This window comes from Eptatretus burgeri, chromosome 1 (assembly GCF_056783735.1).
Source record: "Eptatretus burgeri isolate ZD-2024b chromosome 1, Ebu_testis_v1, whole genome shotgun sequence".
Taxonomy (NCBI): domain Eukaryota; kingdom Metazoa; phylum Chordata; class Myxini; order Myxiniformes; family Myxinidae; genus Eptatretus; species Eptatretus burgeri.
Window position 1 is genome coordinate 138,384,160 of NC_140961.1, and position 22,913 is coordinate 138,407,072.

The 22,913-nt window shown below is 42.4% G+C and overlaps 1 protein-coding gene across 5 annotated transcripts in view; it reads left to right on the forward strand.

Moving 5' to 3' along the window:
* The window catches only part of NPHS1 (NPHS1 adhesion molecule, nephrin), a 258,041-nt gene that overhangs the window by 112,392 nt on the left and 122,736 nt on the right, over positions 1–22,913 (forward strand). For all 5 annotated transcript variants that reach the window (XR_015062842.1, XM_085900121.1, XM_085900112.1 and 2 more), the window contains 8 exons: positions 63–178; positions 2,037–2,196; positions 6,595–6,751; positions 8,223–8,374; positions 10,467–10,578; positions 11,775–11,956; positions 12,424–12,477; positions 13,076–13,192. Coding sequence is in view for 4 of the 5 variants with exons in the window: in XM_085900121.1 (XP_085756247.1) it covers positions 63–178; positions 2,037–2,196; positions 6,595–6,751; positions 8,223–8,374; positions 10,467–10,578; positions 11,775–11,956; positions 12,424–12,477; positions 13,076–13,192 (1,050 nt within the window). In the remaining variant the exon portion in view is untranslated. The remainder of the gene's footprint in view (positions 1–62; positions 179–2,036; positions 2,197–6,594; positions 6,752–8,222; positions 8,375–10,466; positions 10,579–11,774; positions 11,957–12,423; positions 12,478–13,075; positions 13,193–22,913) is intronic.

The window sequence follows — 22,913 nt, forward strand, 5'->3', positions numbered from 1 at the left end:
ATAATGATGAGCAACACCAACCACAAACCTTCCATATAATATGGTCATGCAAAATATTTCAGATTCTCCAAAAATTCAGCAAATTCCGAGAGAGGTGTTTGTGGACCGTGGTGCAACGGCCGTGCTGGTGTGCTCAGCAGATGCTTACCCGGTTAGGGACGACATGGTTCATTGGGAGGTGAGCCCGAAGAAGAGTTTTTGGTCCAGCACGTCTTTTTCATCAATGAGATTATAACAATCGTTTAATGTTCCAAAGGCAACTGTGGACCCACAAGCACATAAATGATGTCGTATGTCTTTTTTTCACTCCCAATGACAGACAAAACATCAATTCCTGGAAAGTTAAGTAAAATTGAATTTGATGCTTGTTTATTAATTTTATGAAATGAGAAACACCCACTCCCTTCGGAAGCAGCCTTTGGAAGGGAGGGAACTAGCCTTGGGAGAGGAGGGGAGGGAACTAGCCTTGGGAGAGGAGGGGAGGGAACTAGCCTTGGGAGAGGAGGGGAGGGAACTAGCCTTGGGAGAGGAGGGGAGGGAACCAGCCTTGGGAGGGAGAGGAGGGTGGTGGTGTGCAAGATGGGGCAAATTACCATATCAGCTTTTGTCATCAATTTTTCATCAAACCTTTATTATGAGAATATGGAGAACACTGATTAACTGGAAGGGCACTCGGTAGAGCGCATACCTCTGCCATGAAATTCCTGGTCCACGAGAATATATCAGGCCCCATACATTTTTGAATAAAAATTTTAAAATTATCAGATCCGGATCCTGATTCAGATCTTCACCAAAATCGAATCGATTCTTCCTCGTCGCACATCTAAAGTGTCCACCAAATTTCATCTGAATCCGTCCACAACTATTTGAGATATCCTGCACACAAACAAACAAGCCAACAGACAGACAGGGGTGAAAACATTACCTCCTTCACCTTCGGTGGTGGAGGTAACAATTGGGTCAAAATGTCAAAAGGCAAAGTCGCAGTAAGTAGAAATAGGCCTCAACAACCCGTCCACCGCACAGCGCAAAACAGCCAGGTTTTGTAATCGCTTCTGCGTTTATTTATGTTTTTTAACCATTTGAACTTCTGTCATCAAATTTTCAACAAACCCTCATGATGAGAATGTGTGGGAAACTAAATCGACAACAGGTTAATAAATTTTACATTCTTTTTCTCTTTTGAGCTGTTTTTGTAAAGTTTGGTCTGGTAAAAAGTGGACACGGGCGGGCTTTGCATTCTGAGACTCTTTCTACTTTTATAATTGCTTTGTCGTCAACAAATTCAAAAGGTATCGGTGTTAAAATATTAATTAAGTAGTACTTGGTAAATGAGGTTGTTCAAATAAGCTCCGTGGTTAAAAGCCCCCATGCACATGGTTTTCAATAACCTCCCTTTAAATGGATAAACTTTTGCTAAATAATAAACCCAGACTGGCAATCACTCCCAATTACTTTTCTGCCGATGTTATGTTAGCCCCTGTTGCACTGTATCATGATTGCACATACGGGATTTAAATTATAAATTGCCCCACACCATAAACTCAATGAAACTAGACATTTTCAGTATCATTATGGTGAGACACATGGATGTTTGAAGCTATCTGTCAATGATTTTTAGCTCGCCTGTTCGAAGAACAGAGAGCTATAGCGATACCTCCCGGCATGAGCGTGAGCGTCAGCGTGAAAATGTTAAAGTTTTTGGTGCAAGTTATTTCCTTTCTAATGTTTTTATCTACCACACTATTTTTTTACTGATTACAATACTGATTACACTGCAATGCTTTATAAAAAAATATTATTAGACTAGTCTTTTAAAAACGATAAATGTATAAACAGGCGAGCATTGGGTGGATTTGACACCAACTCTGGTTATACCTGTCACGTGAATACATTGAATAGTATTGAACATATCGATATGTTAACGTCAGAGCATGAAACCTCAAGTGAAACACCCAACCAAAGGCGTGAGGCTGTAAGGCAGAATAGACAGTCGGAACAGCTTTTGGACTTTATAATTTGTACGTTTGCCCAAGGTGGAGGAATTTGAGCTGCCACCCAATCAAGTGTACCACCAAGGGACCAGCACACTGACACTGCCTAAAGTGGACCGTTCTCTTTCTGGGACATACATCTGCAATGCTGACAATGGCATCGCTCCACCCGCGAAAGCCATCGTGCACCTGTTTGTAAGATGTGAGAAAACGTTTATTGATGTCTTTCAGCATTTACATTTTCTGTTTTACATAATCCTCCTCAAGTTGACGTGTTTGAGGTCATCTATATATTATGTACCAAAGGAAGATGGAAAGAGAGTTGGATTGTGAATGATTGGTTATTGTTTGTGAAGGATATTGGTAGAGTTCCGAAGGATGGGACAGAAAAGCTTTCAGGCTTGGGAAGAGAAAGAGGATTAGGATGAGGACAGAGGTGGAATGTATGGAACATTGTTGGAAAAGAGATTGTGGGTTTGGGTTGGGGTCAGGAGGAGGGTGTGGGGATTGTGTCAATATTTCTGCAATTTTTTTTTTTGTGCATTATGGAAGTGGCTTCTTGTCCTCCTTCCTCCTTCCTACTTTCCTTTTTCTTCTATGGAAACATCGAATTTATTTAGCAATTTTTTTGCAAGCAACAATACACCAGCTTGATCTCCACCAGGCAGCATGCTGGAATGGCATAAAACATTATCCTACCAAAAATGATGGGACATTCGATTTTATCAATATGCATTGCAAGTGTGCACCCATGAGCCTAGACCCTTTACCCACAAAAAATCTGCTCCCAGTTTTTGATTGAGTACAGTTATAGTTCGAATTCCCACCCTCCCTCCCTCCAAAAAGCAACATATGCAAACCCAATTCGACTACCGACTCTCTTACCATCATACGTCAATGCGAACAGATTATTAAATTGTTATACAATATGAAGCGCTAATATGCATTACAATCGCATCTATGTTGTGAGCAAATATGTCTGTGAATGTGAGAGTATACTAATAGTTCAAGTCGATTGATGTTGTACGTAAACACAATATACATAAACAACCTCTCCTTTGCTTTGGAAAACCCTCTTTTTTATTGCAGATAACTCCACATTGTGTCCGACCACATCTCGTCATGCTGACAGACGTATAGCAGCTGCATCGGTCTGTGCTGATCCACAATTGATTAGATGCAGGTCTGATATATGGAATATGTCTCTCAATCCTGGCAAATATCAGTCTGACAATATCGCTCTGGAAGACAGCCACCAGAAGAGGTTCAATTTGTTGAACTTCTCGGCCTCTCCATCAGCCGTGACCTATTTTGGGCTAACCAAATAGCCAAACTAGACTCCAAAGCCAGCCACATACCATAAACATTCTCCATCGAACCAAGTCTTTCCTTGAAAACATAATCAGAGCTCACAGCCCACAAGGCCTTTGTCCGTTAATCTATGGAGTACTGATCTCTCTTATTGGCTGGTGCCCCAGCATCACATTTTCCTCCTAGATTCTGTCACATCGAAAGCTCAACATGATTGTCACTTCCTGCGATGAGGCCAAAGTAGAAGTCCTCTCGTATTGCAAACATTTTTTTTTTAACCGCTATCTCCCTCTGCTCCTTCAGCCCTTCAACCCTTACCCGCAGCATTTAGGAGGCAGTCATTCTTTCAGTAACCTCCTACTTGGTAAACTTCCCAAATCCAGGTTTTCTGCACCCCACCACTCTTTTGTTCTTAGTTGCTCCCGTTTGTGTAACTGCTCTCAGAAACGGCTCAATTGCATTCTTTCCTCCAGGGCTTCAAGCAGGTGGTGTACCACCATCTCATTTCATCCCCCATCCCAACCCATAATCTTTTTTTAACCACCATTAACTCCCGACAACCATCTCGCGCATGTCTTGCTTGGACGTTACTGTGTTTCCTCCCTTCTCATCCTCTCCATTCATTCTCCTGCTTATTGTATCCAACTGTTTTTCCACCGCATTACTGTCAGTTAAATTTGTTGTCCTTTTACCCTCTCTCCTCAATCACTCTTCCATGAGTTGACATTTTGTATTCAAGATACCTCCATTTTGGTCTTGCACCCTCTGCTCTTTCCATGCTCCCCATCCCCCAAGTTTCTGCAGGGTGCACACGGTCCATCATCAACCCCCTTCTGGTGAAACTACCTAAATCCAGGATCACTGCTCACCTCCACTCATTCATTCCTCTTTTTTCCCCACTGAGGAAACCAACTTCCACATCCTGTTCAATATCTTTCTTCCCTCCAGGTCTTCAAGACAGCTGTTCACCTCCATCTCAGATCATTCCAATCCAAAACCATGAACTTTTCTCCCCTCGTTAACCTCCACCCTAAGCCCTCCTACTTCCAAATCCCCAGTTTTCCCTCCTGAGAGTTTCCTTATGTATCTACCTAGTCCACCCCATGCGTCCTTTCCTGCTCCCCCCCCCCCAATTCCTCCCCACACCCATTGTTTGTCCAAGTCCCTCTCTATCTTGTCCTTAAACTCTGCTGTTGGTGTCATCCCCCCCCCCTCTCTCTCTCTGTACTGTGTTCCTTTTGTCCTGTTACTTTCTGATCCATTCAGTGTACTAGCTCTTCCATGAGCCTTGACTCTGCATACAAAAAAAGATGAAATAACAGAATATTATTTGTATTTATTTAAAAGTAATGTTTGTTTTTGTGATAAATTTTCCCAGATAGCCCCTTCCTCTAAAACTGCCGCTGATAAATTGACTCCAAAACAGTAAAACCTTCAGAGTTTATTCTTATTTTATTATGATCTACATTCAACATGCTGCGAAGTTCCACGTCCAAATATTCCTGATAAACGATCACAACGTATGTCATATCTGCCATATTCAAAAGCAAAATAGTTAATTGCAAATCAAATTCTAACTTACTTTTGGTGCAAAAACATAAATGCAAGTTGTTCATGGATACTGTAATAAAACTGTAGTCGGCATTTTTACCCATCACTCCGCTGATGGATTTCATTAGAAGACAACACGTCGTACTTCACAAACATTCTGCTCTAGTCACCCTATCATTTTCCCGAGGTCATCTTCCATCTGCTTGGAAGTCAGTCAACAATACCTTCATCAGCAACCATGCTGCTTATATTTGGCGTGTGCAAAAAAATCACTTCTGCTTGGCTGTGAAGCTTCAGTGTTTGATGCTTTGTTTATAACCTCCGCTTAAAATGAATGAAATTAAACATTTTTAAAATTTCAAATTATTCTCACTCAGATTTCAACATCACAGTAATGCGTACTGTTAAGTTGTTTAAACTTTCTTTATATAAGAAGTTGACTTGTCATACCGGATACCAACGGGGGGGGGGGGGGGGCGCAAAATGATACACATTTACATCGAGAGAATTGGGTCTTCCCCCTCAACCTGAACTCCCTCCTTCAGATATGCCACCCAGATAGAAACCATGCTTGAGGTACCCCAAGGCAACATGCAAAATTTAGTTGAGTTTGGATCAGTATTTTTTCAGTTTTTGAAGCATATATAAATATACTAACGAGTGGGGTGTGCTTACACGTTGTAAGCAATAATGAACCCTGCTTCCTCATCGTCTCAGATTGCTCACCTGCATTTCATTTTGCATTTATGTATTTTCATTTACGGATGCTTTCCGGTAGTTCTGTGATTTTTTTTTTCCTGGTTATCGGTTTTGATGTCTGTCTGCACGCAAAATTACCATGCTTCCCCGTTGTCTCTGGTCGCTCACCTGCATTTATTTTTTTCATTTATATTTTCATTTACGGATGCTTTCCAATGGTTCTGTGATTTTTTTTTTCCCAGGTGTATCGGCTTCGTTGTCCATCGACACACAAAATTACCATGCTTCCCCATTGTCTCGGGTCGGTCACCTGCATTTTTTTTTCACCAAAACAGTAAAACCTTCAGTTTATTTTTTTTTTCTGTTAATTTATTTTCATTTGTTTATATTTTTATTTTTGGATGCTTTCCGATGGTTGCATGATTTTTTTTCCCGGTGTATCGGCTTCAATGTCCATCAGCACGCAAAATTTCGGCTTTCTACGTCACCTGGAAGGTAGCGATCTTTAATATTAATGAGTCAGTGAACCAGTGGTTAGAATGAGCTATATATATATATATATATATATATATATATATATATATATATATATATATATATATATATATATATATATATACATATATATATATATACATATATATACATATATATATATACATATATATACATATATATATATATATATATATATATATATATATATATATATATATATATATATATATATATTAAACAAACAAATATATAAATGCTGTATTCTATTTCATCTTTATCGTACAGATTAACGACGATCATATTTTAGGGTGGATGACCCTTTGTTGGATGTATCACAGATAAAAATCGGTGTTTCCAACTTAATGCTTTAATTTACTTATCACTATTCAACAATGCCCACTCCAAATTGTTAATCGTTAGATTTGGTAAAATATCTTGAATGATAAAAACTTCTGAACTCTTTAAGCAACTGCCCCAGCTTCAACCATTAATGGTTTGGGGTGTCTTTACACATGTCTGTTCCCCTGATCTGCATTTTCAGTCAAGCCACAGATACACCAGTTTAACGACTTCAACAAGGTTGCTGCACCAGGGGATGGTTCGAGTGGTGTACTTATGCTTTGCCAGGCTGAGGGTCTCCCAGTAGTTTTTTTTTCTTGGGCACGAAATGGAATCGCCGTTGAACCAAATGAAGCCCGGTATGTTACAAGCACTTGCGATTCCGTTGATGTTCATTTTTTTCAACATTTTTATCTCACAAAAGTTAAAATAATCAACAAAAATGTAAGATTCAATGCAATTCAAACAATAGGAAGCTGTATTCTCTGATTCTGATGTACCATACTCTGTTACAGCGTGTCAATGCTGCCGAAGCAGTTTCTTGGCAGGGGTTATACTGGATGGTTAATTTGGGCATGGTGCCACAAATAGCTTGACTACTCTTCATGAAGAACACTGCAAGATCTTTAACGTCCACCAACTAATGCCGTAGATGGGACGCCCAGTTTCCAAGGGACCGTACACATTGATGAATCACTCTGCCTGTGAAACACCAAGATTACAGTTGATAGCTGGGCCGAGATTTAAACCCCGGCGAGACAGCTTCGAGACGAGTGTGCATACGATGAGGCCTTTCTGCCAGCCCGGAAGCTGTACTGGCTAACCAATTATCTACTACTACTTCCGGCCTCAATTATTCCTTCCTTGCGGGGTGGGCTGGGGAAAGTTTTTGTCCCAAATCTTTCTCGATCCAGCTGGCCAGGTCTGAGCGTTTCTATACTGGAGATGATTTGGGCAGGAATTTACAATTTGTTCCATGGTGCCAGCAATAACGCACCTACTATTGACAATCAACACAATCATAATACTCTTGAGCTTAATGTCCATCCAAAAGACTTTGTGATTCAACGCCCTGCCTGTGAATCACCTATCTGAAAGTTTATATTCTGGTTAAGAAATTAACCCAGACGAGACAGCTCAAAGGCAAGTGCGCCACCTTATTATTATGAAATATTTAAATAGTTAAACAAATACATGCAATTTATTACTTAACTAGTGGGGGTGCCTAGCGTTGCCTGGCAATGCTGGGTCCCTCCTCCAAATCCCCATCCCTTTCCCTCCCTCATCCCACCCTTCCCGCTGCCTCCTCCCACCCCCTCCCTGTGGACTCCCACCCCCTTCCCCTACCTCTCCTGATTAGTGGAGGTTGACTTTGTGGTTTCCCACTCTATGGGGACGTGTACAGTGCAAAAATGCAAGTTATCTCGACAGCTGACTTGTAATACCCTCTGCCACCACCACCAAGTGGCGTGACACAATACACATTTAAATGGAGAATTTTTGTCACCCTTCCTTTCCGAACCCTCCCCCTAATCTGTGGAAGGATGCTCTCCCCTCTCTCCATGACTACAGATTAAACCAAGTAGCCCACGTCCAGGACGAGGTCGAACTTTGTCTATGTGCCAAGTTTGGTGGCAATTGGCCCAGTAGTTTTGGTGTGATGGGTGACACACACACACACACACACACTCACATTTTTTATTAGAAGATAGCTCAGTTCTTGTTACTGTGAGACCTTAAAATCAATGAAACCATTTTGAATAACAATTTTTGAAATATCATTTCAGCCAGAAACATTAACATAATCTCCATCCTGGTTGTTGGATGCAGTTATTCCTTTCAAACAGTGCACGGGGTGGACAAGCATGAGACTCAACTTATCATCACCAATGTGAGCGCTCAACTGGATTTTGGAACCTTTACATGTACAGCACGAAATGCCCTCGGCGAAGACAAACTGCACATTCAACTCGTTAAGACAAGTATGCCAGTTCAAGTAAAGCATTCACATAACTAAGTTCTCCTTGTTTGCATTTTTTTTTGTTTAATGAACATGATTTCCATCATCAGTTCTTGTAAAAAGTATTGTGTCTCTAATCGTCTCTGATCATTACCTCCGACACCAAAGATGGACGGAGGTTGTGTTTTCACTCCTGTCTGTTTCTTTGTCTGTCTGTTTGTCTATGAGCAGGATATCTCAAAAAGTTGTGGATGGATTCAGACGAAATTTAGTGGACATGGACGAATTGATTATATTTTGGTGACGATTCGAATCGGGTAACATATAATAATTTTAAAAGTGATTCTTCACCATTGAGAGATAGGGCTAAAAACGATATATAACATGATATCTCAAAAAGTTAAGGATGGAGTTGGACGGAACTTGGTGGACAGGTTGGGTGTGTGACAAGGACGAATCCTTTGATTTTGTTGAAGATCCAGATCCGCACATAACAAATGTTTAATTATTTTTAAATGACTTCACTATTGAGAGAGAGGGCCAAAAATGATATACAGTACTGTATATCACTATCTCAAAAAGTTATCGATGGATTTGGCCGAAACTTTGTGGACAGGTTGGTTGTGTGACAAGGAAGAACCGATTCAATTTTGGTGAAGATCTGGATCCGGATCCGAGAATTCTTTAAGTGATTCTTCAGCATTGAGTGATTGGGCTAACAACGATATATAACCGACATCTCAAAAAGTTATGGACCGATTCGGACGAAACTTGGTGGACATATTTGATGTACAAGTATGAATCGATTCGATTTTGGTGAAGATCCGAATCTGGATCCAGATACGAGAATTTTTAAAATATACATGGGATTCTTCACCATTGAGAGATAGAGCCAAAAACGATATATAGCATGATATCTCAAAAAGTTGTGGACAGATTTGGACGAAACTTGTTGGACAGGTTGGATAAGTGAAAAGAACAAGCCGATTAGATGTTGGAGGTCCGGGTCCAGATCTGGCCTATCAGTGAGATACAAAATCCAAGAAGGTGTCAGGCGGTAACCTGACAAGTATGACAAAAATCATGCAAATGCTGTCACTGTCACCTTGACCTTTTTACCGATATAGTCAAAAAACATTGACAGCCTCACTTTTGTCCTTCGGAATCCTCTGGTAAATTTTGACAAAGATAGCTGAAAGTGTTCGCAATTTATCGCACTCACAGACAAACATACAAACAAATGAGACAGACCAAAATGTGATGAAAATTTTCGATTTTCGTCATAATAAACTGTTCAGCCTGGCGGAGGTATGTGTTCTACCGAGTACCGTTCTAGTTTTTTAAGTGATTCTTTACAGTTGACAGATTTTGCCAAAAACGATACCTAACACGATATCTCAAAACGTTATGGACAGATTGTGACAAAACTAGGTGGATGAGTTGGGTAGGTGACAAGACCAAGCTAATTTGATTTTGGAGGACTGGATGCAGATCCGGCCTATTGGTGGGCTGCAAAACGTAGGCTGTTCAGACTGGCAGAGGTATGAGCTCTACCGTGTGCCATTCTAGGTTTTCATGAATTCATGTGCGATTCTCAACTGATCTCTTGAGAAATTTTTGTCAGGGAAATTTGCACTGCCATTTGTTGTTCAAGTCAAAACAATATAAATAAATAAAGAGAGTGTTATTGTGTATATTGCATTTTCTAAAACATTCTCATTGAATTCAATCGTTACATAAATGTCATTCTTGCTAAATATTGTTTGCTATAAAAACCCTTGTAAATTACAATAAGTTTTACGCTAACATCTAGAAATGGACCTTTAATACAATTCCACTGGAGTTTGAAAACAAATTGTTTTTCGAGGGGTGGGTTGTACACAGGAGTAAATAAGGTAATTTGAGAGTTTGTGACTGCAGGCTATCTGTGTCGATAAAATTCTAAATTTGGTTGCAGTTAAAATTGTTTTTCTTTGCAATTCACAACTTACTGAGATTCATGTGCTCCAAAATGTACAGTTTGGTGCATTCTGGGAATGAAGGTGAGATTGTTTATTTTGACTACAGTTGTGACAATTACAATTATTGTAATTATAATTATTGTATTGCTTTAGGCTCGCCAGAACCACCAACACGTCTTCAGCTTGTTACTCACACACACAACTCTGTGACCCTAACCTGGATCGCTGGATATGATGGTGGCTTTGAGCAGAAATTTCGTGTGCAGTAAGTGCTACATGCACTCTTTCCTCCATGTTTTCATGAGAACACAGACAAGGCTTTTCACCAGACATGTGTGACATTCAGGACCTCTGCTCGGCACCTGCAGAGCACGTGGCCATAGCCCTCCTCTCCCCCCACATCAGCTCACAGATTGTTTTCAAAGCATCTTGGAAATCCAGTCAAGCAATATAGACATTTCCAATAACGTGGCCAACCCCGAGCTTAAGCCCTGGAGTACTTTTGTTAGCTGGGAGGAAGTGCTGTAAATTCAAAGTTGAAGCTGAAAAATAATCAGCTTCAACCTCAAATTTACTGCAAATAATTTTCTCAAATTTACAGCATTTCCTTCACTTAGCGGATGGACTTGCAGGATATCAGTTCTGTGTGGAATTCATTTATGCAATAAATATATTCTTCACTGAAAGATCTGTCATCATTGATTAGTTCTTCGATAGAAATGATTACTTCTGTAATGTTTGTAAAGTGACATTTGTAATTTATAAAGTAACATTTGTAATTTATTTGATCATAAAGTGACATTAGTAATTTATAAAGTAACATTTGTAATTTATAAAGTAACATTTGTAATTTATATGATTATAAAGTAACATTTGTAATTTATATGATCATAAAGTAACATTTGTAATTTATTTGATCATAAAGTGACATTAGTAATTTATAAAGTAACATTTGTAATTTATATGATCATAAAGTGACATTTGTAATATCTATGATCATAGATCATAGACATTTGTAATTTATATGATCATAAAGTAACATTTGTAATTTATGATCATAAAGTGACATTTGTAATTTACATGATCATAGAGTAACATTTGTAATTTATATGATCATAAAATAACATTTGTAATTTATATGATCATGGAGTAACATTTGTAATTTATAAAGTAACATTTGTAATTTATATGATCATAAAGTGACATTTGTAATTTATAAAGTAACATTTATAATTTATACGATCATAAAGTAACAATTGCTTAACCCGCTTTTTGCTTCGTGTGCGCAGGGTAATAAAAAGCAATCCCTGTATAAATTATAAAACTTAATGGTTCTAGTGCTTTGCTAACGAATTATTGAAGAACATTCCCATATGGTGTTTCATCTCCCTCCAGGGCAATCCGATTATTTTTGATTGAATTTTATTCAAGTTGATGATAAATTACTGTTACCTCATCCAGTTACAAACAAGCTGAGGCTGCAAACTTCATGTACGTGGACGTTTACCCATCGCATTCTACGATTTTCACAATCACGGGTCTTCATCCCAACACCGTATACAATTTCACTGTCAATGCCATGAACTCCCTGGGAGAAAGCGAGTACGCAGACGGAGGATTCCAAGTTTCTGTCACTACGTCTGGTACGTACACCTTTCTCAAATGTGTCTGTGGATTACGAAGTGTCATTCGACCTTTGTTGATTAAATATTATGAATACTATGAGTTCTCTACCTTTTATATATAATAAACATATATATGCTTTATACGTTATATTTTATAAAGTGTGTGTGTGTGTGTGTGTGTGTGTGTGTGTGTGTGTGTGTGTGTGTGTGTGTGTGTGTGTGTGTGTGTGTGTGTGTGTGTGTGTGTGTGTGTGTGTGTGTGTGTGTGTGTGTGTGTGTGTGTGTGTGTGTGTGTGTGTGTGTGTGTGTGTGACAGACTAACCTTTTATGTATCTCTATCTTTCTCATTCCATCCCTCCTTATCTCGCCCTGTCTTTTAGCAATTTTAACATCCTCAATAACTATTCCAATAAAAAGTTTGACTCATGCGAAAAGCTTTGAGCACAAAGATACGACAATGTTTTTTTTTTAAATCAAATCCCTAGAGAGACCTCCAGATGATCAAGGCTCGGGTACAACTCCAACTACTCCTTTTGGAGGTAAGGTGTATGTTTCAACATTAAAAACATTCCATTATCTCACATTATTTGGACATAACATGTATGCCTTTCAAATTGCTTATTTGTACCAATTCAACCATTTCTTGAAAAACTTTCCCCATCTGGTTGACAGAATATGTTTGTATCTATTGCTTACAAGAAGTTAAGGTATGATGAAAATTATCGGGAGAGCACAAAAATTCAATTGAATTAATTTTATTTGATATCAATTGAACTGAAATGAAGATTTCATCTGCATTTTACATTTTAATCTTATTGGAATCTGGATCAAATTGACAATTATTTATCCTTGATAACTCACAAATAAGTTGGCAAAAAAGAGACGGTGTGAAGACGATGCCAGAAATCCCATGAACATTGAAATATCAATTTGGCCAGGGATATGGCCCATGCGTCACGTGAGGGACATGGCCCATGTGTCACATGAAGGACATGGCTCATGTGTAACTTGAGGGACAAGGCCCATTCATGAAATGAGGGACATGGCCCATGCATCAAGTGATGGACATGGCCCATGTCATCGCAAGCAGACAAGAATGCAATACTCGGACCTTCCTTCTTGTTATTTTCCTTTCAGAGTTCACATTGCCGATCTACGCTCTCATCCTGCTGGTGTTTATCGGAAGCTTCTTCTTCCTTCTTCATTTCCTCTCCATCACTCCACTGATCAGGAGATGCTGTGTTCAGACTTTCGGTATGTTGACGTTTTGCATTTAAATGTCTAGATCAAAATTCTAAAATGACTTTCTGAAGAGTATGAAGGGGAAAAGATTTGTGTGGGAATCAACGTAAGCTGTCTCCATTAAAACTAGATTGTTCATAGAACACCTTACTGTGTACAGTTTTGAGAAAAGGGACGTGGGGAAGATTATCCCTCCCTTTTAATTTGGCTGAATTTGGCTCAGGCGTTGCATCGCTGGACATCGCTATTTTGGCTGAAGCTCGAAGTTCCCTCACCCTGAGAGCGTGAGCGGCAAATTTGATTGGTTGAGACGGCAATTTTGCCAAGGTACTGCTAAACTGAAGGGTTTTGAAAGTTCCAAAAGGTGATTTGTGCTCAGCAGTGTTCCAGTAAGTAATTCAATTGAAATAAAATAAAGGTATTGATTAAAGGTTGGAGAAAGAAACAAAACACTATTTTCAGAAGTTTACCACCATTGATGCACCATCTCTTACACCACCTTATTGAACATGTTCAATTAGTTATTTGTGCCTGGTGTTTGTGTCCTTTATTACATCCGAAAAAACATTAAGTTTCCTGTTTGGAATGATTTTCAATTTTGTTTGACTGCCAGACAGACAGACAGAGTAAAACAATTATCTCACTCCTCTCTCCGCATGCACATTCAGGACGAGATTCAGCACAATTTGCCAAAGTATGGCTAAACTGGAGATTCGTATACTGATTCATGTTCTGATTTGTGTCAAAATACAGCAATTATGTTGTTCCTCAATTATAGACTGACATCTGTAGACAGACAGACAGACAAAGTGAACCAAATGCTTAACCCTGCTTTTCGATTCATGCCTGCAGGGTAATTATATTGAGATACAATAGCTTATCAAGACTATACTTGAGATACATTTTAACAAAACCCAGCAAAGCTTGTCATTTACTAAATCACTTTTCTGAAAGGACTTCTTATTGACCCTGTTGGGAAATCATGTGTCACGATCGTTAATGGGGTGGAGAACGTCAAGGAGAATAGGAAAGCAAACATCAGTTTATCATCATCAAATATGGAAATATGAGTACGGTGAGGATGTGGAAACATCAGTACGGTGAGGGTGTGGAAATATCAATACGGTGAGGATGTGGAAACATCAGTACGGTGAGGGTGTGGAAACATTAGTACGGTGAGGATGTGGAAACATCAGTACGGTTAGGATGTGGAAACATCAGTACGGTGAGGGTGTGGAAATATCAGTACGGTGAGGGTGTGGAAATATCAATACAGTGAGGATGTGGAAACATCAGTATGGTGAGGGTGTGGAAACATCAGTACGGTGAGGGTGTGGACACATCAATGCGGTGAGGGTGTGGACACATCAATGCGGTGAGGGTGTGGACACATCAATGCGGTGAGGATGTGGAAACATCAGTGCGGTGAGGATGTGGAAACATCAGTACGGTGAGGGTGTGGAAACATCAGTACGGTGAGGATGTGGAAACATCAATACGGTGAGTGTGGAAACATCAGTCTGGTAAGGATGTGGAAACATCAGTACGGTGAGGGTGTGGAAACATCAGTACGATGAGGATGTGGAAACATCAGTACGGTGAGGGTTTTGAAATATCAACAAGGTGAGGGTGTGGAGACATCGGGAGGGTGAGGGTGTGGAAACATGAGTACGGTGAGGATGTGGAAACATCAGTGCGGTGAGGGTGTGGAAACATGAGTACGGTGAGGGTGTGGAAACATGAGTACGGTGAGGATGTGGACACATCAATGCGGTGAGGATGTGGAAACATCAATGTGGTGAGGATGTGGAAACATCAGTACGGTGAGAATGTGCACACATCAATGCGGTGAGGATGTGGAAACACCAATGTGGTGAGGGTGTGGAAACATCAATGTGGTGACGGTGTGGAAACATCAGTACGGTGTGGGTGTGGAAACATCAGCGCTGTGAGGGTGTGGAAACATCAGCACGGTGAGGATGTGGAAACATCAGCACGGTGAGGATGTGGAAACATCAGTACGGTGAGGATGTGGAAACATCAGCACGGTGAGAGTGTGGAAACATCAGTACGCTGAGGATGTGGAAACATCAGTCCGATGAGGATTTGGAAACATCAGCACGGTGAGAGTGTGGAAACATCAGTACGGTGAGAGTGTGGAAACATCAGTTCGGTGAGGATGTGGAAACATCAGTTCGGTGAGGATGTGGAAACATCAGTTCGGTGAGGGTGTGGAAACATCAATTCTGTGAAGGTGTGGAAACATCAGTCCTCTGAAGGTGTGGAAACATCAGTCCTCTGAAGGTGTGGAAACATCAGTACGGTGAGGATGTGGAAACATCAGTACGGTGAGGATGTGGAAACATCAGTACGGTGAGGATGTGGAAACATCAATACGGTGAGGATGTGGAAACATCAGTGCGGTGAGGGTGTGGAAACATCAGTACGGTGAGGGTGTGGAAACATCAGTACGGTGAGGGTTTTGAAATATCAACAAGGTGAGGGTGTGGAGACATCGGGAGGATGAGGGTGTGGAAACATGAGTACGGTGAGGATGTGGAAACATCAGTGCGGTGAGGGTGTGGAAACATGAGTACGGTGAGGGTGTGGAAACATGAGTACGGTGAGGATGTGGAAACATCAGTACGGTGAGGTTGTGGAAACATCAGTACGGTGAGAATGTGCACACATCAATGCGGTGAGGATGTGGAAACATCAATGTGGTGAGGATGTGGAAACATCAGTACGGTGAGAATGTGGACACATCAATGCGGTGAGGATGTGGAAACATCAATGTGTTGAGGATGTGGAAACATCAGTATGGTGAGGATGTGGAAACATCAGTACGGTGAAGGTGTGGAAACATCAGTACGGTGAGGATGTAGAAACATCAATACGGTGAGGATGTGGAAACATCAGCACAGATGCCAACCCTCCCGATTTCATCGGGAGGCTTCCGAAAATTCACCCAAACTCCCGCCCTTACGATCACTATCCTTATCCTCCCGAAATTTTGATATTTTTGCACTGTTCACTAATCAGAATGTACTAGTATGAGAATTGAATGAAAAGCATCGTCTGCTACGTATAGCATGTGGTAACTCCATAACGTTCGCTGCTACCAAATTGTACGTAAAAAATTGCAAATTCAAATGAGGAGCAGCGAAACATTGGGTCTGGATCTCGCTTATGCGATCATGCACTGAGATTTAGTGCATGCGGTATGTGTGCAATACAGTGCATGCGGTATGTATGCACAGTGTATATGCATGCGATACGCGCACTGCATGCAGCTGGACCCCGTACCAGCCCGGCGGTCGCGACCACCGTGCGGTGTTTAACAGCCGCTAGAGTTCTACGAGTCGCGCTGCAGCTGTGGAACATCGACTTCGAAGTTACCGATGCTTCAAGCCCTCGATGTTGATTACGAAATGGCATAAAAGAAGCTTACGAAGACCAAGAAATGGTCTCAGAAGTACAAGACCGAATACAGTCTCCAATACCCGTGTATTCGAAAGTCTGAAAGAGGAATTCATCATGCGTATTGTACAGTATGCAGCGTTGATATTTCAGTTGAGCACGGAGGTCGCGATGATATTCGGAAGCACGTTGGAAGCAAACGGCACACAGACATTGCAAAGGAGAGATCTTCGAGCACGAGTACCGGTACACTTCTGAATTATTTCACCAAACAAGGGACAAGCGAGGAAGAGGATGTTACCCGAGCGGAACTTCTCTTTAGTGGATTTATTGTGGAACATAACTTGCCCATATCAGTCTCAGATCATGCTGCACCTCTATTTCAAAAGATGTTTCCAGATTCAAAAGTTGCTTCAAAGTATGGATGTGCAAGAAAAAAAACTTCAGCAATAATTGGTGAGTTGTCAAATGTTACTGCTTCATCTATTGCCGATATTGCTAGACTAGCTCCATTTAGCCTAGCTACAGACGGTAGCAATGACAGTGGTGAGGCCCAGCTATATCCTGTCCTGATTTCATACTATGACAACAGTGCTGGGATTGTGAAGCAAGGTTTGCTAAGTTTGCCTGCGTGCAAACAAGATTCCACTGGAGAAAACATTTTCAAACTGCTTGATCATGAGTTCAGTGACAGGAAAATTCCGTGGGGAAATTGTGTTTCCTTTTGTGCTGATAATGCCTCTGTCATGGTGGGCAAGCACAAAGGAGTCGCTGCTTATATCCACAAACAAAATCCAGAGTGCTACATCATGGGATGCCCTTGCCATATGATGCACAATACGGCCAAGAAGGCGGCTCAGGCCTTACCCATTGAATTAGATGACTTTCTCATCGATATTTACTACTACTTGGACAAAAGTAGTAAACGTGTCAAAGGAGTGAAAGCACTGCAAGAACTCTGTGATGCCCCGACACACAAGATTCTGAAGCATGTCGCAACAAGGTGGCTGTCCCTTGGTCAGTGCCTAGACAGGCTGATTGAACAGTGGGAGCCACTTCGCCTCTTCTTCAAAGAAGAAGTACGAAGAAAAATGCAACCAACTGTAGCCAAGACTCTAACAACGAGCAAGAAGGACGGCACTGTATCTACTGCCAGTACTGGCACTGCAGGATCAAGCACTAGTGGAGCAGCATTCACCACTACCACTGCAGTATCTGCTGCGAAGAAGACAGCAGGGACAGCACCAAAACCAATGCTGAGAGCAGGTAGCATCACCGGCCCTTCATCACGTTCATCTACAAAGCAGATCCCTTCAGAGTCGAGAAAGACTGTGATAGTCCCATCTACAGGCAAAGAAGGACCCAAGTTAAGTTCTGCTTTTGCCAAATCACTTGATAGAAGCTCAGCAAAACCTTCGAATCAGAGGTCTTCTTCCTTGGCTGCACCTACCTCAAGCTCTCTCCTCAAACGTAAAATTGGATCTGGTACTACGAGTCTGACCTCTTCTGCTGGCAGTAAACACAAGTGTGATCACCCTGCGGCTAAGTGTACTACGAGTTCTACAACTAAAAGCGCATCTTCCTCAAACACTGTGCAGGAATCTAGAGAAAAACGTGTCAACAGGATGTTCTTGTCTCCACAAACAAAACTCTATTGTTTCTTCCTTCGATATGCTTACAAGCTTTTTGAGAAGGGGAATCTTCTGCTCCAAAGAGACGAACCCTGTATTCATCTCCTGCACGGACAATTGAATGGTCTTCTGAAAGATATCTTCGTACGGTTTTTGAAACCATCGGTGTCATCGGTTGCTCTGGTAAATGTACCCTTCTCTGACAGAAATCATCAGAAGAATGATGAGGACCTCATGATTGGGAACGATGCCAAACTGTATATAAGGGAACAAAGGAGTCTCAAGAAATCCACCTTAACTCTGAGTGAGTCAGACATCCAAGGTTTCTTCAGTGCAGTTCGCTCATATTATGTGAAAGCCTGCAATTACATCTTCAAAACCTGGCCGCTAGATGATGAATTAGCCAAGCATGCTCAGGTGCTGGATGTTAAGCTACACCAAGAAGTGGGGTTTGACTGTGTGGAGTTTTTCATCAAGAAATTCCCCTGTCTGTTCAGTGGCGGTGATAGTGACATAGACAGTCTTGAGAGTGAATTCGCTCACTACCAGGCAGACGCCTCCATAGCTACAATTGCTACTGAGACAGTGAGAGTGGATGAGCAGTGGCATCGGATTTCACAGCTCACAGATCCCTGCACTGGTGCCAAGAAGTATCCTAATTTGAGCAAAGTGATGAAGGGAATCTTGGTCATTCCTCATTCGAACGCATCATGTGAGCGAGCACTCAGTCTTGTACGGAAGAATCATACTGAATTCCGTCCCAATTTGAGTGTCAAAACCCTGGAAGCTCTCTTAATTGAAAAAACTAGCTCATAGCACCCCTTGCTACCAGAGAGAATACAGCAAAGACATAATCAGAAGGGCTAAAAGAGCCACACAGCTGTCACTCAGCAAAGCTGCCATGGAAAAAGCAAGCAGCAGTAGTACCAGCCAGTAAGGTAAGAAAAATATTGCTTCTTTTGTGCTTTTTGTTAATCTTTGATTGTCCCCAAACTTACTAATATTAACATACATGTAACATTAAAAAGTGCACAATTTTCCCCTTTTTTTGTTTAAAAAGTGGGAATTCTTAACATGTTAAATGCTCCAAAATAGGGCTCAGAGGGCACTAGAGAGCGTCTAGAACCCCAGAGCTTCTAGGGCCCAAAGGCGGGCCCTGGACCCCGCCTCAAGGGTCGAGCGCTCCGCGCTCGAGATGTGCGCTTCGCGCACATTATTTGGTGTCGGTTGCAAATCCTCCCTAATTCTGATTTCCAAAAGTTGGCATCTCTGCATCAGTATGCTGAGGATGTGGAAATATCATTGCGGTGATGGTGTGGAAACATCAGTACGGTGAGGGTGGATAAAATCAGTACGGTGAGGGTGGATAAACATCAGTACGGTGAGGATGTCGAAACATCAGTACGGTGAGGATGTCGAAACATCAGTACGGTGAGGATGTGGAAATATCAGTACGGTGAGGATGTGGAAATATCAATCAGGTGAGGGTGTGGAAACATCAGTCCCGTGAAGGTGTGGAAACATCAGTACGGTGAGGGTGTGGAAACATCAGTACGGTGAGGATGTGGAAATATCCGTGCGGTGAGGATGTGGAAATATCAGTGCGGTGAGGATGTGGAAATATCAGTGCGGTGAAGGTGTGGAAACATCAGTACGGTGAGGTTGTGGAAACATCAGTACGGTGAGGGTGTTGAAACATCAATACGGTGAGGGTGTGGAAACATCTGTACGGTGAGGATGTGGAAACATCTGTATGGTGAGGATGTGGAAACATCAGTACGGTGAGGATGTGGAAATATCAGTGCTGTGAGGGTGTGGAAATATCAGTGCGGTGAGGATGTGGAAACATCAGTGCGGTGAGGATGTGGAAACATCAGTACGGTGAGGGTGTGGAAACATCAGCACGGTGAGTGTGGAAACATCAGCACGGTGAGTGTGGAAACATCAGCACGGTGAGTGTGGAAACATCAGCACGGTGAGTGTGGAAACATCAGCACGGTGAGTGTGGAAACATCAGCACGGTGAGTGTGGAAACATCAGCACGGTGACGGTGTGGAAACATCAGCACGGTGACGGTGTGGAAACATCTGTATGGTGAGGATCTGGAAACATCAGTACGGTGAGGATGTGGAAATATCAGTGCTGTGAGGGTGTGGAAATATCAGTGCAGTGAGGATGTGGAAACATCAGTGCGGTGAGGATGTGGAAACATCAGTACGGTGAGGGTGTGGAAACATCAGCACGGTGAGTGTGGAAACATCAGCACGGTGAGTGTGGAAACATCAGCACGGTGAGTGTGGAAACATCAGCACGGTGAGTGTGGAAACATCAGCACGGTGAGTGTGGAAACATCAGCACGGTGAGTGTGGAAACATCAGCACGGTGAGTGTGGAAACATCAGCACGGTGACGGTGTGGAAACATCAGCACGGTGACGGTGTGGAAACATCAGCACGGTGACGGTGTGGAAACATCAGCACGGTGACGGTGGAAACATCAGCACGGTGAGTGTGGAAACATCAGCACGGTGAGGGTGTGGAAACATCAGCACGGTGAGGGTGTGGAAACATCAGCACGGTGAGGGTGTGGAAACATCAGCACGGTGAGGGTGTGGAAACATCAGCACGGTGAGGGTGTGGAAACATCAGCACGGTGAGGGTGTGGAAACATCAGCACGGTGAGTGTGGAAACATCAGCACGGTGAGTGTGGAAACATCAGCACGGTGAGTGTGGAAACATCAGTACGGTGAGGGTGAGGAAACATCAGTACGGTGAGGGTGAGGAAACATCAGTACGGTGAGGGTGTGGAAACATCAGTCCGGTGAGGATGTGGAAACCATCAGTACGGTGAGGGTGTGGAAACCATCAGTACGGTGAGGGTGTCGAACCATCAGTACGGTGAGGGTGTGGAAACATCAGTACGGTGAGGATGTGGAAACATCAGTACGGTGAGGATGTGGAAACATCAGTACGGTGAGGATGTGGAAACATCAGTACGGTGAGGATGTGGAAACATCAGTACGGTGAGGATGTGGAAACATCATTACGGTGAGGGTGTGGAAACATCAGTACGGTGAGGGTGTGGAAACATCAGTACGGTGAGGGTGTGGAAACATCAGTACGGTGAGGGTGTGGAAACATCAGTACGGTGAGGGTGTGGAAACATCAGTACGGTGAGGTTGTGGAAACATCAGTACGGTGAGGGTGTTGAAACATCAATACGGTGAGGATGTGGAAACATCAGTCCGGTAAGGATGTGGAAACATCAGTACGGTGAGGATGTGGAAACATCAGTACGATGAGGATGTGGAAACATCAGTGCGGTGAGGATGTGGAAATATCAGTACGGTGAGGGTGTGGAAACATGAGTACGGTGAGGATGTGGAAATATCAGTACGGTGAGTGTGGAAACATCAGAACGGTGAGGGTGTGGAAACATCAGTACGGTGAGGATGTGGAAACATCAGTACGGTGAGGATGTGGAAACATCAGTGGGGTGAGGATGTGGAAACATCAATACGGTGATGCTGTGGAAACATCAGAACGGTGAGGGTGTGGAAACATCAGTACGGTGAGGGTGTGGAAACATCAGTACGGTGAGGATGTGGAAACATCAGTGGGGTGAGGATGTGGAAACATCAATACGGTGATGCTGTGGAAACATCAGTACGGTGAGGGTGTGGAAACATCAGTACGGTGAGGGTGTGGACACATCAATGCGGTGAGGGTGTGGACACATCAATGCGGTGAGGATGTGGAAACATCAGTACGGTGAGTATGTGTAAACATCAGCACGATGAGGATGTGGAAACATCAGCACGATGAGGATTTGGAAACATCAGCACGGTGAGAGTGTGGAAACATCAGTCCGATGAGGATTTCGAAACATCAGCACGGTGAGAGTGTGGAAACATCAGTACGGTGAGAGTGTGGAAACATCAGTACGGTGAGAGTGTGGAAACATCAGCACGGTGAGAGTGTGGAAACATCAGTCCGATGAGGATTTCGAAACATCAGCACGGTGAGAGTGTGGAAACATCAGCACGGTGAGAGTGTGGAAACATCAGTACGGTGAGAGTGTGGAAACATCAGTTCAGTGAGGATGTGGAAACATCAGTTCGGTGAGGGTGTGGAAACATCAATTCTGTGAAGGTGTGGAAACATCAGTTCGGTGAGGATGTGGAAACATCAGTTCGGTGAGGATGTGGAAACATCAGTCCTCTGAAGGTGTGGAAACCAGTACGGTGAGGATGTGGAAACATCACTACGGTGAGGATGTGGAAACATCAATACGGTGAGGATGTGGAAACATCAGTGCGGTGAGGGTGTGGAAACATCAGTACGGTGAGGGTGTGGAAACATCAGTACGGTGAGGGTGTGGAAATATCAACAAGGTGAGGGTGTGGAGACATCGGGAGGGTGAGGGTGTGGAAACATGCGTACGGTGAGGATGTGGAAACATCAGTACGGTGAGGATGTCGAAACATCAGTACGGTGAGGTGGTCGAAACATCAGTACGGTGAGGATGTCGAAACATCAGTACGGTGAGGATGTGGAAATATCAGTACGGTGAGGATGTGGAAATATCAATCAGGTGAGGGTGTGGAAACATCAGTCCCGTGAAGGTGTGGAAACATCAGTACGGTGAGGGTGTGGAAACATCAGTCCGGTGAGGATGTGGAA